Source organism: Sebastes umbrosus, chromosome 6, assembly GCF_015220745.1.
Source record: "Sebastes umbrosus isolate fSebUmb1 chromosome 6, fSebUmb1.pri, whole genome shotgun sequence".
Classification (NCBI taxonomy): Eukaryota; Metazoa; Chordata; class Actinopteri; order Perciformes; family Sebastidae; genus Sebastes; species Sebastes umbrosus.
Genome location: NC_051274.1, coordinates 12,649,336 through 12,662,873, shown reverse-complemented (window position 1 = coordinate 12,662,873; position 13,538 = coordinate 12,649,336). Strand labels below are relative to the sequence as shown.

The window sequence follows — 13,538 nt, the reverse complement described above, 5'->3', positions numbered from 1 at the left end:
TGAAGGTGCAAAAAAGTAATGAAATTTAAAACTGATTTACCTTTGGTGCAAACTTTGCAACTAGTTTATAAAATCAGTCCCGACTCGTGTGATCCTTGTGATGAAGAAATCACTTACAAGTAGATATAAACAGTGGTGGAAGAAGTATTCACATCCTTTACTTACGTAAAAGTACTAACACCAGATTGTGAAAATAGAGGGTTTTTAATTAGTTTATTTAGCTTAAGAAGTAGGAGGATTTTCTCTACCCATAGAGAAACATTTCCTCCTTCAGTTTATGACATTCAAATTCCGATTCTCCAAATTTGACCTCAAAGGGTACCGTTATGTTCCAGATGTGTTCATCTGAAATTCCTACAACATGATTAATTCCATAAAAGTAGATTTTGTTAGGCTACAATATTTTTTTCATACATGACCCAGTAATCTTAATATTGGCTTGTTGTCATATTGTTGATGTTCTTACATTTTTTTCTTTTGTCATTAGATTTGGTTAACTTTGCAGTCCAACAGGTGGTGTTCAGGTGTTACAGCTCACTCAGGTAGGTGGAAGTGTAGCTGACCTGTAGTAGCTGCTAGTTTAATTATTATTGTGACAATAAATACACGCCAATTTGTAATGCTATATTTATTCATTTATTATCCTTCAAACACAAATATAGGTGCAAACATTTTTTGAGCTGAAACAATTAGTCGAGTACAAAAAAAAGTAATAAGCTACAATTGATTGTTTAAATCATTTAATAACCAAAACTCCAACTACTCTCTGGTCGCAGCTTCCCCAATGAGAGGAGATTCAACTTTTCTGTTTTAAATACTGACTGAAAATAATTAATTATAAAATATAATAATAATATAAATGATAAAATACAAAATAATAACTGAATATCTTTGGGGTTTTGACTTTTGGTCTGACAAATCAAGTAATTTGAAAGCATCACTAGAGCTGCAACTAACTATTATTTTCATAATTGATTAATTTTCTGTGGCTTTAAATAGACATTTAATCGATGATATAGGCTATAGGCTAATAATCTGATTAATCAATCATAATAAATTGCAGCCCTGATCTATTTTTTTGTTACCAAAATATGAATTCTACACCACATCTGCCAACATCTGGAGTCATTGCTTGATCTGACAGCCTTACTGTAGTTTTTATGGGAAAACATCAAGTACAAAATCTGCAAGAAAACAATGTAGATTGGTTAAATGTTGGAAAAACAGGCAGTCTTTGTTCCTGAGAGCACAGTCAGGTGTTTTCTCTCTCTCTCTCTCTCTCTCTCTCTGCAGATGTTTTAAATCTCTCCATCTTCATGAATGATGCAGGACGTGGAGGAGGATTCCTCTCTTGGCATTCACCGCGTGCCTTAATTGTATGGCTAATAAATCAAGGTCCGCCGTGAACACGAGGAGAAGCATCCTGCATCCTGCTGATCCTGCTGATCCTGATGTACCTCATCAGGGAAAGTTGGAGCTTTAAAAGCATCACAGGATCAAACACACACACACACACACACACACATCAATGACTCGACAGGCCTTATGGGCGCCATCAACGCAGTATACAAGGGTATTTAAAATGTCCTCAAATATAATCTCTATTTTATACAAATAAAATAACACTGTTAACACAAATGCCACATTTTACACAGTCAAACAATACGCTTCTTCATCTTCTTCATCTTCTTGTCCTTGTTCACAGTCATCCTCTTTATAGCTCCTCCACTATAATAACGCCATAATAAACTGCCCAGCTCCTCCAGTGTGTTGCAGCTCTGCTTTCATTCCGCATAACACATAATGATGCATCTGATGTCCAGGTCTCCGGCTCCAGCTCTCTCCTCAGTGGAAACATCCCCGGCTGCATCATAAAGAGATGGAGATGGAGATGGAGATGGAGGTGAAGCAGGCCAAACAATACCGTCCCTCGGTGGAGGCTGATGCTGATGTCCTGCAGGCTCAGAGGCTCAGAGAGCTAAAAGACGCGCCTCAGTCCAATATCACACCTTCAGGTCAAAAAACACCGAGCACACTAGTCTTCCTTTTTTTTTTTTATTGTTATTCTTTATAGCCTCTATTAGACATTTCTCTACATCAAGCCTCCCCGTCCTGGTTTGCGTGCTCTGGTCCTCATAGGCTGAAGCAGTAACGTCATGACGTCATGCCTGTCCTCTGTATGAGACGCTGTATGCTGATGCTGCCCCCGTTAAACCGTCTGTCACTGTCAGACCGGCTGCATGAACTGGTGCAGTTTTTCAGTCACTGAGAGATGCATGCTCTGACCGGGGTGCTGGAACCGGACCTGCAGTGAATCGATGGATATAGCTCTAACATGTTTGTTTTTTTTCCACCAGCCTCCATCTGTCAGTTCAATTTTTATTTCTGTGCAAGAACTATTGTAATAGACCTGTTAGTAAAGGGAACTCAAAGAGTGTTTACAGGTGTTGCAGAGTAGGGGAGAACGGGGCAGGTTGTCACATTCATTAGATTTCGCTCCCTATAGAGGGCGCTGCTAAAAAATGTTGATATTTTCAGAATTGGGGTCAGAGGTCACCTACAGGGTCATTTCAGGAGTAAAGCACTTGTCATAGAGGTGAGAGAACATTTTTATCCAGCTCCCCTATGTTTCTCAACTCATTCAAACGTCTGTCAGACCGGCTTCATGTACCGGATCTGCTGCCGGCTCTGTATGGTGCAGTTTCTCCATCAGTGAGATGCGCTGACCGGGGTGCTGAAACCAGACCTGCAGTGAATCGATGGATATAGCTCCATCATGGCTCTTTTTTTCCACCAGCCTCCATCTGTCAGTTACATTTTTATTTCTGTGCAATAACTATTGTAATAGACCTGCAGTAAAGGGAACTCAAATAGTGTTTACAGGTGTTACAGAGTAGGGGAGAACGGGGCCGGTTGTCACATTCATTAGATCTCGGTCCCTATAGAGGGCGCTGCTAAGAAATGTTGCCATTTTCAGAATTGGGGTCAGAGGTCGCCTACAGGGTAATTTCAGGAGTAAAGCACTTGTCATTGAGGTGAGAGGACTTTTAGTGTTTTTCATGTCGAAACGTTTGGGTCAAAATGCTGCAGATATTTGCTAAATATCCAGCTCTCCTGCTGCAGGCTAGCAGCTCCAAGCTACATTAGCCACTACTAGCATAACACACCCGAATCTCCGACCAAACTATCAGAGGTAGAGTTGCCTTGTGGGTAATGTAGGCACCAGGCTTTGACAAAGATTAGGAATTTGTGGAATAAAAAAGATGATATTTCTGGTTCTGCATCGATTAATGTAACGTAGTTGTAGCAAATCCCCAAAATAGGGGGAAACTTTTAATTCTCATTTCCTCTGAATAAAATAAAATCTTTATAAAAGATCATTTAAATTTTTTGGCTACTTTAATTAGCTTAAGGTTTAAAGGGTTTGAGCCCAAATGAAATACAATCATAAACAATATTTCAATTCTGTCTCTATTTTTACATATTAAAGAAAAGCTCATGGCCAAATTATGACTTCACTTTTTTCATCTGAATGTTAATTTTAGTTTCTGTAAGCAAAACAAGCAAGTAGGATATGTGATCAGAGTATAATTTGATTTAAAGGCCTTTCATGGAAACTTAAATTTTTACACATCAACAAAAATCTGACTACATAGAACAATATAGGCTGGAGGGAATCCTCTGGGTATTTTGCCTCAAACCACTAGGTGGCGTCTTGTCCCAGACTTTCAACATTTTTTATAATGATCAGAAGAATCTATTTAATATTTTGCCCCAAAGTAATCAATGGTCCCTCACATAAATCAACACATTTTAAAATACTTGAATTTTTTATTGTCATCTTGACCTTTTATGAAAACACAATATACAATTTAAACACTATAGACAAGTCATAAAATCACATGTGATGCCAAAAGTCCAATACACATTCATTTCTCCAGACAAGTCTCTCTATTACATAAGTTCAGCCACATTCAGACCCTTTCACTTTTTCTTAATTTGTCATTTTGCAACCTTGTGCTAAAATAATTTAAATACATTTTTACATCACTCACCAATCTACATTCAATACCCCATAATGACAAAGCGAAGAACAGGATATTTGAATGTTTTTGTCCACCTGTGGTTCTTTCTATTAATTGGACATGATTGGGAAAGGCACACACCTGTCTATAGAAGATCTCACAGCTGACAATGCTTATCAGAGCAACAACCAAGCCGTGCGGTTGAAGGAACTGCCTGCAGAGCTCAGAGACCGGATTGTGTCGAGTCACAGATTTAGGGAAGGCTACAAAAACATTTCTACTGCATTGAAGGGTCCCAAGAGCACTTTGGCCTCCATAATTCTTAAATGGAAGAAGTTTGGTACAACCAGGGCTCTTCCTAGAGCTGGCAGCCTGACCAACTGAGCAATTGGAGGAGAAGGGCCTCGGTAAGAGAGGTGACAAAGAAGCCTCCTCAGTAAAAGACACATGAATGCCCGTTTGGAGTTTGCAAGAAAGCACTTCTTTAAAGGACTCAGACTGTGAAAAACAAGACCCTGGTCTGATTACCTGGGTTGGGAGGATCTGCAGAGAAGACTAGCAGAAAATCCCCAAAGCCGGGTGTGCAAACATTGTTGTGTCATAGAAGACCCCAAAGGTGCTTCAACAAAGTACTGAGTAAGGGGTCTGATTGCTTGTGTCAATGTGATATTTCAGTTTTTTCTTCTTAATAAATTGGAAAAATTGTCATTGTCATTATGGGGTATTGAGTGAAGATTGATAAGTGAAAATAAGTTTAAATTCTAGCATAAGGCTGCAACATATAACAAAATATGAAGAAAGTGAAGGGGTCTGAATACTTTCTGAAAAAACTTTGTTTTTCATAGTGAATTCATGCACTTGTAAGTTTCCTCGTCAAAACACACAGATTCTTAAAAACCAATGAAAATGAAATTAAACAGAAAATATGACCAAGTTTTCTCAAAATCTGTTGTTGTGCAGAACAGAAGCAAGAAAGATGGAAATCTACAACTGACAGCCCTTAAACAAAGTAATTCATTAACAATTTGATATATAACAAAGCACCAATATGTACGTTTTATGAACACCATAACCAAACTGTAGAATAGCACAAAAACTGAAATGCTTTCTAAAAAAAGTGCTCAGTAGAATAAAAATACATAATGTAATTATAAATACCAGAGCTGTTTTTAAATACTTTTGGTGAAATCAATTGTTGTTTAAGTAAACTGCACGTCAGGACACAAGTCTTTTTCACCTCGCTCAATAATGACACTACAGGTCAAAACTGATTAAGTCTCAAGTAACGTCTCAATTTGCCCTGATACAGTTTGGCTATAATTCATCTCTTATAGATGTAACAGTCACCAGCAGCTTGCATTTTTGCATCTAGCCATTATTAATGTAAACATTTCTGTGTGGAAATCAAACTTTCAACATTTATACAGTCAAACATTTGTACAATGCAGTCACATTTGGTTTTATGCAGAGTGACTTACAGTAAACACAACAGAACAAAAACGTACAACATACAATACAATAATACAATATTAAAGTTCCTTCATTTTCATGAGGGTAAGTTTGCAGTATTTTCATGTACTTTCATGAGCAGTAAAAATGTGATTCCATTGTCAAAACAATGACAAAGAAAGCATGGCTTTATACCATCCAAAACAATTATTTCACTATACTATATTGTACTGTTTATATCTCATAAATAATTAAATATTTAATTTTAAAAATAAAATAAAATGACGGTGGGCACCCTTCCCTTACTTAGTAACAAATGAACAAATAAATAATTAAAGAAATAAAAACACTTATCACCCCTGTAACTGTCTTTCTCACACTTTTTCATCTGCCCAGCCAAACTTAACACTTTTAAGCCAACAATATCAGTGACCAATGAATAGAGTTATTTATGAAAATTAAAAAAAAATGTTTGTCTTAAAACCATTGTGTTGTCTGATGTATGTTGCGGTATACAAGGCTAGGGGTAAGCTGGGGACACACCAACCTTACATTAAAGAACTAGCAGCGACGAAGGCCACCTGTTGCGTCGCCTTCACGTGGCCTTATTTGCACTTGAACACACTGCAAAGACTACAGCTGACGGCCAACTACCACATACGTTCTGCGCCTGCGTGAGATGAAATAACTCTCCACAGCAGCAGGTCGTGGTAGTCTGTATTCGTCATTCAAAAAGGGAAACCAGAAGACCGAGGACGGCGGATATACAAGCTGTCGTTATGATACGTACATGAAACAAAGCAGCGTTTGCCGACCATTTTCACACCACTCTCACTCACCACTTAGCTTCATTCCAGATGGCCTGTCGCTGTTAAAATATCCGTGTATTGTTATGATCAGACGAGATGAAGATGAGAAATGAGAAGAGCCTTCTGTGTTTTTCATCTTGACTTTACTTGTTGGCTTGCTTTCCTCACTTCCGTTCTCTTTCCCGTGTACTGATTCATTTAAGCTGAACTGCCAATCAGAGTGATTTCTCTCCCCGACGATTCAACATGCTGAATCATCTGAAAAAACTCAGCCACGGTCAGACTAGAGCCAATGGCGCGGGACACACCGGAAAAACTAGGCTGACGAACGCTCAACAACAGCCCCAAACTGTCCGATTGCCGACGTTCGACTTGGCGTGTCAAGACCTTTAACGTTGTGGGGGGTTGAACCCTAACCCTAGAGCGGTCGGAGGTTTGATCCCAGACTCTTCCAGTCCACATGTCGAAGTGTCCCTGAGCAAGATACTTAACCCCAAATTGCTCCTGAATAGGTGCGTGAATGAGTATTTAGATTACATCCTGATGGGTGGGTTGCATGGCAGCCATTGCCATCAGTGTATGAATGTGTGTGTGAATGTGTGAATGCATGAATGCTGACATGTGGTGTAAAACACTTTGAGTGGTGGCAAGACTAGAAAGGTGCTATATAAAAGAAAGACCATTTACCATTTGGGTCAAATCACACCCTGCTCGTAATCTTCCAGGTCGATACGACGAGCATCTCCAAAGATGAGGAAAACACCGAGGCCTGTGGTATTCACTAACGTGATGAGGGAGAACACGGTGGTCCACGACTGCGTGACCTCGATCAGGTAACCCGACACGGAGACCATCACCAGTCCTGTGCAACACACACCGAGGGGAAAAGGACAAGAGGTTTTTGAGATCAGTGCCAGTAGTAAGAATGGAGATTTTACATTTTTAAATTCCAGATACAATAGTTATTAAGAGAAGAGTAAAAGATTCTTGGATACATACCCATGAAAGCTCCCATCATATTCATAAAACCTGTTGCAGAAAAGGAAAATTGATCAACAAAAACAAAGAACAAGAATAAATAAAAACAAATTTAGCACAGTTTTATGAAACTGAAATGTAGACTGCTAGAAACTCACCATAGAGGGCACCAGCACATGATGGGGTGAGATCCTGTACATTCACTCCGACACCACTGAAACACATTGAAACTCATTACATAAACAGCAACATCTAAAGCACAAGACTAGCACAAACTCTATTTTACCAGTTTACAACACTATAAAAAGTATGACCCACTGATCCCACCCATTGATCCAATAACAAGTATCGTCTGTGTACCCAAAGTCTGACATATCTTATTCCTCTTCGCCATATAGAGCTCCACTGTTGTTAAAAAAACATAAAAAACACATCAATAAGCCCCATCGTTGCTCTGGGTGACAACATGTTCCTTCATCACAATGAGAGCCTTGTAGTTTATTTTGAGTCAATCCCACATACATAGTCCTGCTGCTGTACTTACTAAAGGACCGTACATGTATTAATCCGCTGTTGGAATATAGCTTGTAGGGAAGGAGGCTAAATAACGCTCTAAAGTCAGGCAAAATGTTGGTGAGGAAAAACTGGCATGGCAAATTTCAATGGGGTCCCTTGACCTCTGACCTCAAGATATGTGAATGAAAATGGGTTCTATGGGTACCCACGAGTCTCCCCTTTACAGACATGCCCACTTTATGATAATCACATGCAGTTTTTTTGCATGCAGTATAAGTGTGTTATTTTTGCCTATTCTAAAAATGCTGAGTTGGAATATTTCTGCATACTGGGGTCCCTAAACAGTTTTGGAATTGCATAATTTGGGTATCACTGTAAAGCTGAGACTCTTGTGGATCCAATGAGCCCAAAATGAAAATCATATAGTGATTCATATAGCCTGCCATATAGATTAATTTCGTCGACAAACCATTCATAAGAATTAAATGAGGTTGTAACAGTTTAAATACGTTGACAGAATATTATTTAATAATCTAACATACCTGGTGCCGAATGTGGATAGACCAATAGATGCAGAGATGAAAATCACAGCAGAGCGAAATGTGACAGCTCCAGACAGAGATATTATAAACATACTCGATACGCCCATGGAAAGGAACTGATGAGGGAGAGACGTACAGGAGAGACATTTAAAAGCACAATTCAAAACGGACAAAACAAAAACAAAAGGACTTCAACTTGTTATCACTCTCAATTTGATTTGAAATAGTATTCGTTCAGAATTATAAGATATAAAAATGCGTTAATCTAAAAGTCAAGCTTTTCAGTTATACAGTATATACGTGTACCTTACAACAATTCTTAATTTTCCCCATACAGAGCCTCACACACACAAGATATAGCAGTGATTCACAGTACTTGTACATCTTTTGCTTGTCATTACATGTTTGAAGCAGACACAAAAATTCCATTCTGAGCACTGCAGCAGACCAGTCAAGACAAAGCTCTCACTGCACACAGACACACTCTATATCACTAGACAACACAACTATATGGTTCACTGAATTATTGTACATAGTCTTACCTGCATTGTCTTTCTCACCAATAATACACCACATCCTACAGAAAAGAAACACAAGGCGTAAACATCTTTTTTTCAATGAAAGGTATAGTAACTGACCTCAAAACACATACTGTACAACAATACAATTGTTTAAATACCTTTTTTGATGATAAAATCTGACATATATCCTCCAATCAGTGCAGACGGAATTGCAACAAGCCATGGAACTACATTATACACCGACCCCTGCAAGAATAGACAGGTTGGCATTTAAACAATGTAGTTAACTTGAGGTTGTCTGAAGCCTGTAGTGTTGTTGTGGCACAATCTATTGACATATGGTGGAGAAAACAAATACCAGTGCGTGTGGAAATGTTTCTTCAAAGTATGTTGGCAACCATGACAATAACGTGTAGAAAGTGCAGGATCCACACATGTGAGTAAACACCATGGCCCTTAGAAAGAAGATGACAAAGACAGAAGGGGTTAGGCTGAGAAGTCAATCATGCATTGGTAAACAGTGAAGGGTTAAAGAATGAGCTCTACCAGACAGGAGGCTTCTTCAAAAGACTCAGCCAGCGTGTTCTTGACAAACTCCATTGTGGGTCTTTACTTGTTTCCATCCGCTTGTGGGCAACTTCTGAACCTGAACCGGACATTGCACATTATGTTATACTGTTGTTTGCCACCACACCTTAATGACACAGTTTATCATACAGCAACATAGTACAAATAAGGGTAAGAGCCTACAGCCACGCTAGCATCTCTGTGACTTTGCCACGGAGATGCTCACAATGACAACGCTAACATGCGGATGCAGGTATAATGTTTACCAGCTTGTTAGCATGGTTGCATTTGCTAATTAGCCATAAATACAATATGTCATTAGTGTTGCAGGTATTTGGCATAGACTGTATATAAGAAGTGGACGTAGACACCGCGACGTCACCCTTTTGGTTTGCAGTTTTGAAGCCTCAATTTTGGCATTTTGGCCGGAACCATCTTGTTTTTTTGTAACCAGAAGTGACACGAGAGGGCGGAACTAAGTACAGCTGAACGCTGAATAGAGGGCTCCAGGGATGAAGTATTTTTGTAGGCCAACCAGGAAGTTAGCATCGCCATGGGTTCCCTCGACAAAAAGCCAATGGGATTTTTCCATTGGGTTTTGGATTATTGCAGAAAATAAGCTCTGCGGCAAACAAACATTTATAATACTTACACGTTCTAGATAATCTTCACAAATGAACACCACTTCTATGATTTTTTAAGCGTGAACGCAATCACCAGAAGTAAAAAGCTAACGTTAGGCTATAGACGAACTACTCCACGGTTGCATGAGCGCGAGTATACACAATGAGGCTGTAAAGGCGGACGAGTCGGCGTGATGACGTTTTGTAATCTCATTTAACCACTTGTTAGTAACGGCCTTTTTAAGACAAATAAAAGCTTCAAAACTCATGAGTGGGGTATTTATTGATGTATTTTATGTCATAGAACAAAACGTTAAATCTCTTAAACTCGTGTTAACCACAGACCTTATTTTAGGCATCTAACTAAAAACATCCAAAAAACCCACTGACTTTGAGACGAGGGAACCGGAAGTGCTAAAATGCTAACTCATATTCGGGTTTTTTGACTCATTCCTGTAGCACTCAAAAAGACATTTTAAGGTGACCAAAAAGGTTACAGTTAACTGTCATGAGCTGAAAACACCCTGTGAAAGGGTTAAAGTTGTAAGACGAAAGCATGGACAACTGCCAGACCGGACAACGCCGTGGTAGCGACCTGTCAATCACAAGGTAGCCACACCCTAAAGCATATTGACTCTAAATGGGAAGATCATTTACTAAACGAACATCATGCTGTATTGAAGAAGACTTGCGATTGAGAACATAAACTCATGTTTACAATGTTAACTTAGGTATAAATCAAGTGAGAAGTAGGCTCATTTTCTCATAGACTTCTATACAATCAGACTTCTCTTTACAACCAGAGGAGTCGCCCCCTGCTGGCTATTGGAAAGAATGCAAGTTTAAGGCACTTCCGCATTGGCTTCACTTTTCAGACTCGGAGGCTGCCGCCTGGGATTTGCTCATGAACTGAAGTATTAGACAAATTAACATTTTGACCCGATGATGGCAATGGATGGAAAGTCATCAAAGTAATTTAATTTCTTCCTGAGGGAAACATGAATGTGTGTACCAGATTTCATGACAATTCATCCAATAATTGTTGAGACCTCATGGTGGTGCTAGAGGAAAAGTCAGGGGATCACTAAAGTCAGTAGGATTCATCGACTGGGGACCATGATTGTCTGTACAAAATTGTGTGGCAATCCATCTTGTAGATGTTGAGATACACTCGATAAGTGAAATAACTTTGACGCAATAGAAAAGTCAGGGGATCACTGAGGTCATTAAGATTCATAAATCTGTACTAAATATCATGCTGATCCATTCGGTAGTTGTCGAGATATTTCAGTAAAAAGAGAGACAGAGTTAAGAAATGTAGCTTTCTCCATACTCTGTCCAGGTCATTTAGGACAGCAAAGTGACGACTTATGGTCACTTTGTTATTCAGGCATACGTGTCTGACTATAGTAGCTACTGTACCTTTTAGTAAACACAGCCAAACACTGAGTGCCCAGAGTCCGGCCATGAAACCAATACTGTAGAACATGCTTTCCCAGCCATACTGGTCCAGCATCAGCGACCCCATCCCACCTGCTAGCAATGTTCTGAAAGAGCAGCAAAGAGCAACAAAAAGGTGTCACTAGAGGTAGATGGTTTTGGCTATGTATGTATTGGTGTGTATTTGTGTGTGTGTGTGCGTGTGTGTGTGTGTGTGTGTGTGTGTATAACATACCCAAGATTGGAACCGCTGTTCATGGCACTCATTAAAAACCCTCTCTCTCCTTCCACTATACGCTGTGAGCAAAGGCTGGCCAAAGACGGGAAATAAACACCTATAAGACATAAGACACGATCAGATTCCATATATTAGTCTACAGTATATTCACCGTCCCTGCAGCACTGGAACTCTTATTTTAAGGAACAGTTCGACAATTTGGGAAATATACTTATTTACCTTTGGCAAGAGTTAAATGAAACGATTGATACCACTCTCAATGTTAAGAGGGGTATCGATCTTCTCATCTAACTCTGGGCAAAAAAGTGAACGAAAGAAGTTCCTAAGATGTCAAACTACTCCTTTACATGCTTATTACAATACTGAACTCTCACCCTGCATTACTCCCATGAGGAATCTGGCCATAGTCATGAGAGCGAGTGTGTGAGAGCCTGTGTGGGCCAGAAGAGGAGTAGCAGTTGTGATCAGAGCCCACGAGACTGCAGAGATTAACAGGACGCGCTCTCCTCCCACCCTAACACAACGACAAATATTATAGCGTTAAAATAAAAGGTCATTAGCTCATTGTTTGAAGTCATGCTGCACTGTTTTACCAGCTGAATTGCTTACTTGTCACTGGCATGTCCTCCCAGGATCTGTGTGAAACAGTAACCCCAGAAGAATCCGCCCAGAACCAGCCCAGTATCGATCTTACTCCAGTGGAAAGAGGCTGCCATTGACACTGCACAGATCGGCATGGCCATCCTGGCGCAGTAGAGGAGGCAGCTGCCCAAAAACAGCATCACGGTCCATTTTTGTGCCAACACTCTATAGGTAAGCATGAAGGGAAACAGGTTCAACTCAATGAGATGAATCACAATGTGCCAGGTAAAAAATGTAACCAAACTAATTAAAGAACAGGGTTAACACACTTGTGGAGAAGTGGGTGCCAGGCCGGTAATGTCAACGGTTGATGAAACAAGACTAGGGCTGTATTCGAAACCGCATACTATACTAGAAGTACGGACTGATTTGGCCAAAATATAGTATGCAGTATGCGAACAAAAGCAAAATCTCCAGTATGCAGAGGCAAAAAATGTCTTTGAAGTTCTCGTCAATACAAGTACAGTGCATATCGAGTTCATATCGGTATATCTGTTTCAGTCAGCAAAGATTGACATGCATTACGTTTATGCATTAAATCTTATACCATGTAATGTAAACGATGACGATATGAGGGCAACCTGTTGTTTAAACATTTTTTAAATTCCTGTTGCAGAAGTTTGAAGTGCCTTTAGTCTGATCTAAATCTTATGCAGTCTCACCTGGGCCACAGATTCCGGTCTTCTGACTCCTTTTTGGTGGAACCACTGGCTGCATAAACCTTACAATCCAGTAAAGATTCACTGAGGTTATTCCTGCCGTCTCCTGATGTGTGCTTGTCAGCCATTTGAACAACACTGGTTCTTTCTCAAGAATCAGTGCGACTTTCCCACACTGAGAGCCGCACTTCAGCTTTACCTCATATCCTCAGGCGCAGACAGGCCAAACTGGTAAAACTTGTTGGAACAAACCTCCGTGGTTTGACTGAATGGAAGGTTTTAGCGACGGTTTCAATGAGTATACAATTTGCATATTGGAGTATCGATAACTCTACATTTATACAGTGGTGGAAGAAGTATTCAGATCTTTTGCTTAAGTAAAAGTAGCAATACTACAATGTAAAAATACTCTATCCTGCATTCAAAAACTTCCAAGTATAAAAGTAGTAGCATAAAAATATACTTAAAAGTACAGAAAGGCCCATTTTAGAATCATATATATTATGTTAATGGGTTATAATTAGTGTTG

At 39.6% G+C, this 13,538-nt stretch overlaps 1 protein-coding gene across 1 annotated transcript; it reads right to left on the bottom strand.

The window, feature by feature from the left end:
- Window positions 1-6,239: 6,239 nt before the first annotated feature.
- LOC119489674 (solute carrier family 17 member 9-like) lies at window positions 6,240-13,233 on the bottom strand. The gene is made up of 13 exons (XM_037772413.1): window positions 13,013-13,233; window positions 12,318-12,515; window positions 12,083-12,222; window positions 11,706-11,805; window positions 11,453-11,577; window positions 9,387-9,486; window positions 9,199-9,295; window positions 8,999-9,086; window positions 8,862-8,896; window positions 8,320-8,435; window positions 7,420-7,475; window positions 7,283-7,312; window positions 6,240-7,145 (listed from the first exon to the last, which is right to left on the bottom strand). Exons 1-13 carry the CDS (start codon window positions 13,135-13,137, stop codon window positions 6,979-6,981), a joined length of 1,377 nt encoding a protein of 458 aa, XP_037628341.1. The 5' UTR covers window positions 13,138-13,233; the 3' UTR covers window positions 6,240-6,978.
- Window positions 13,234-13,538: the final 305 nt, after the last annotated feature.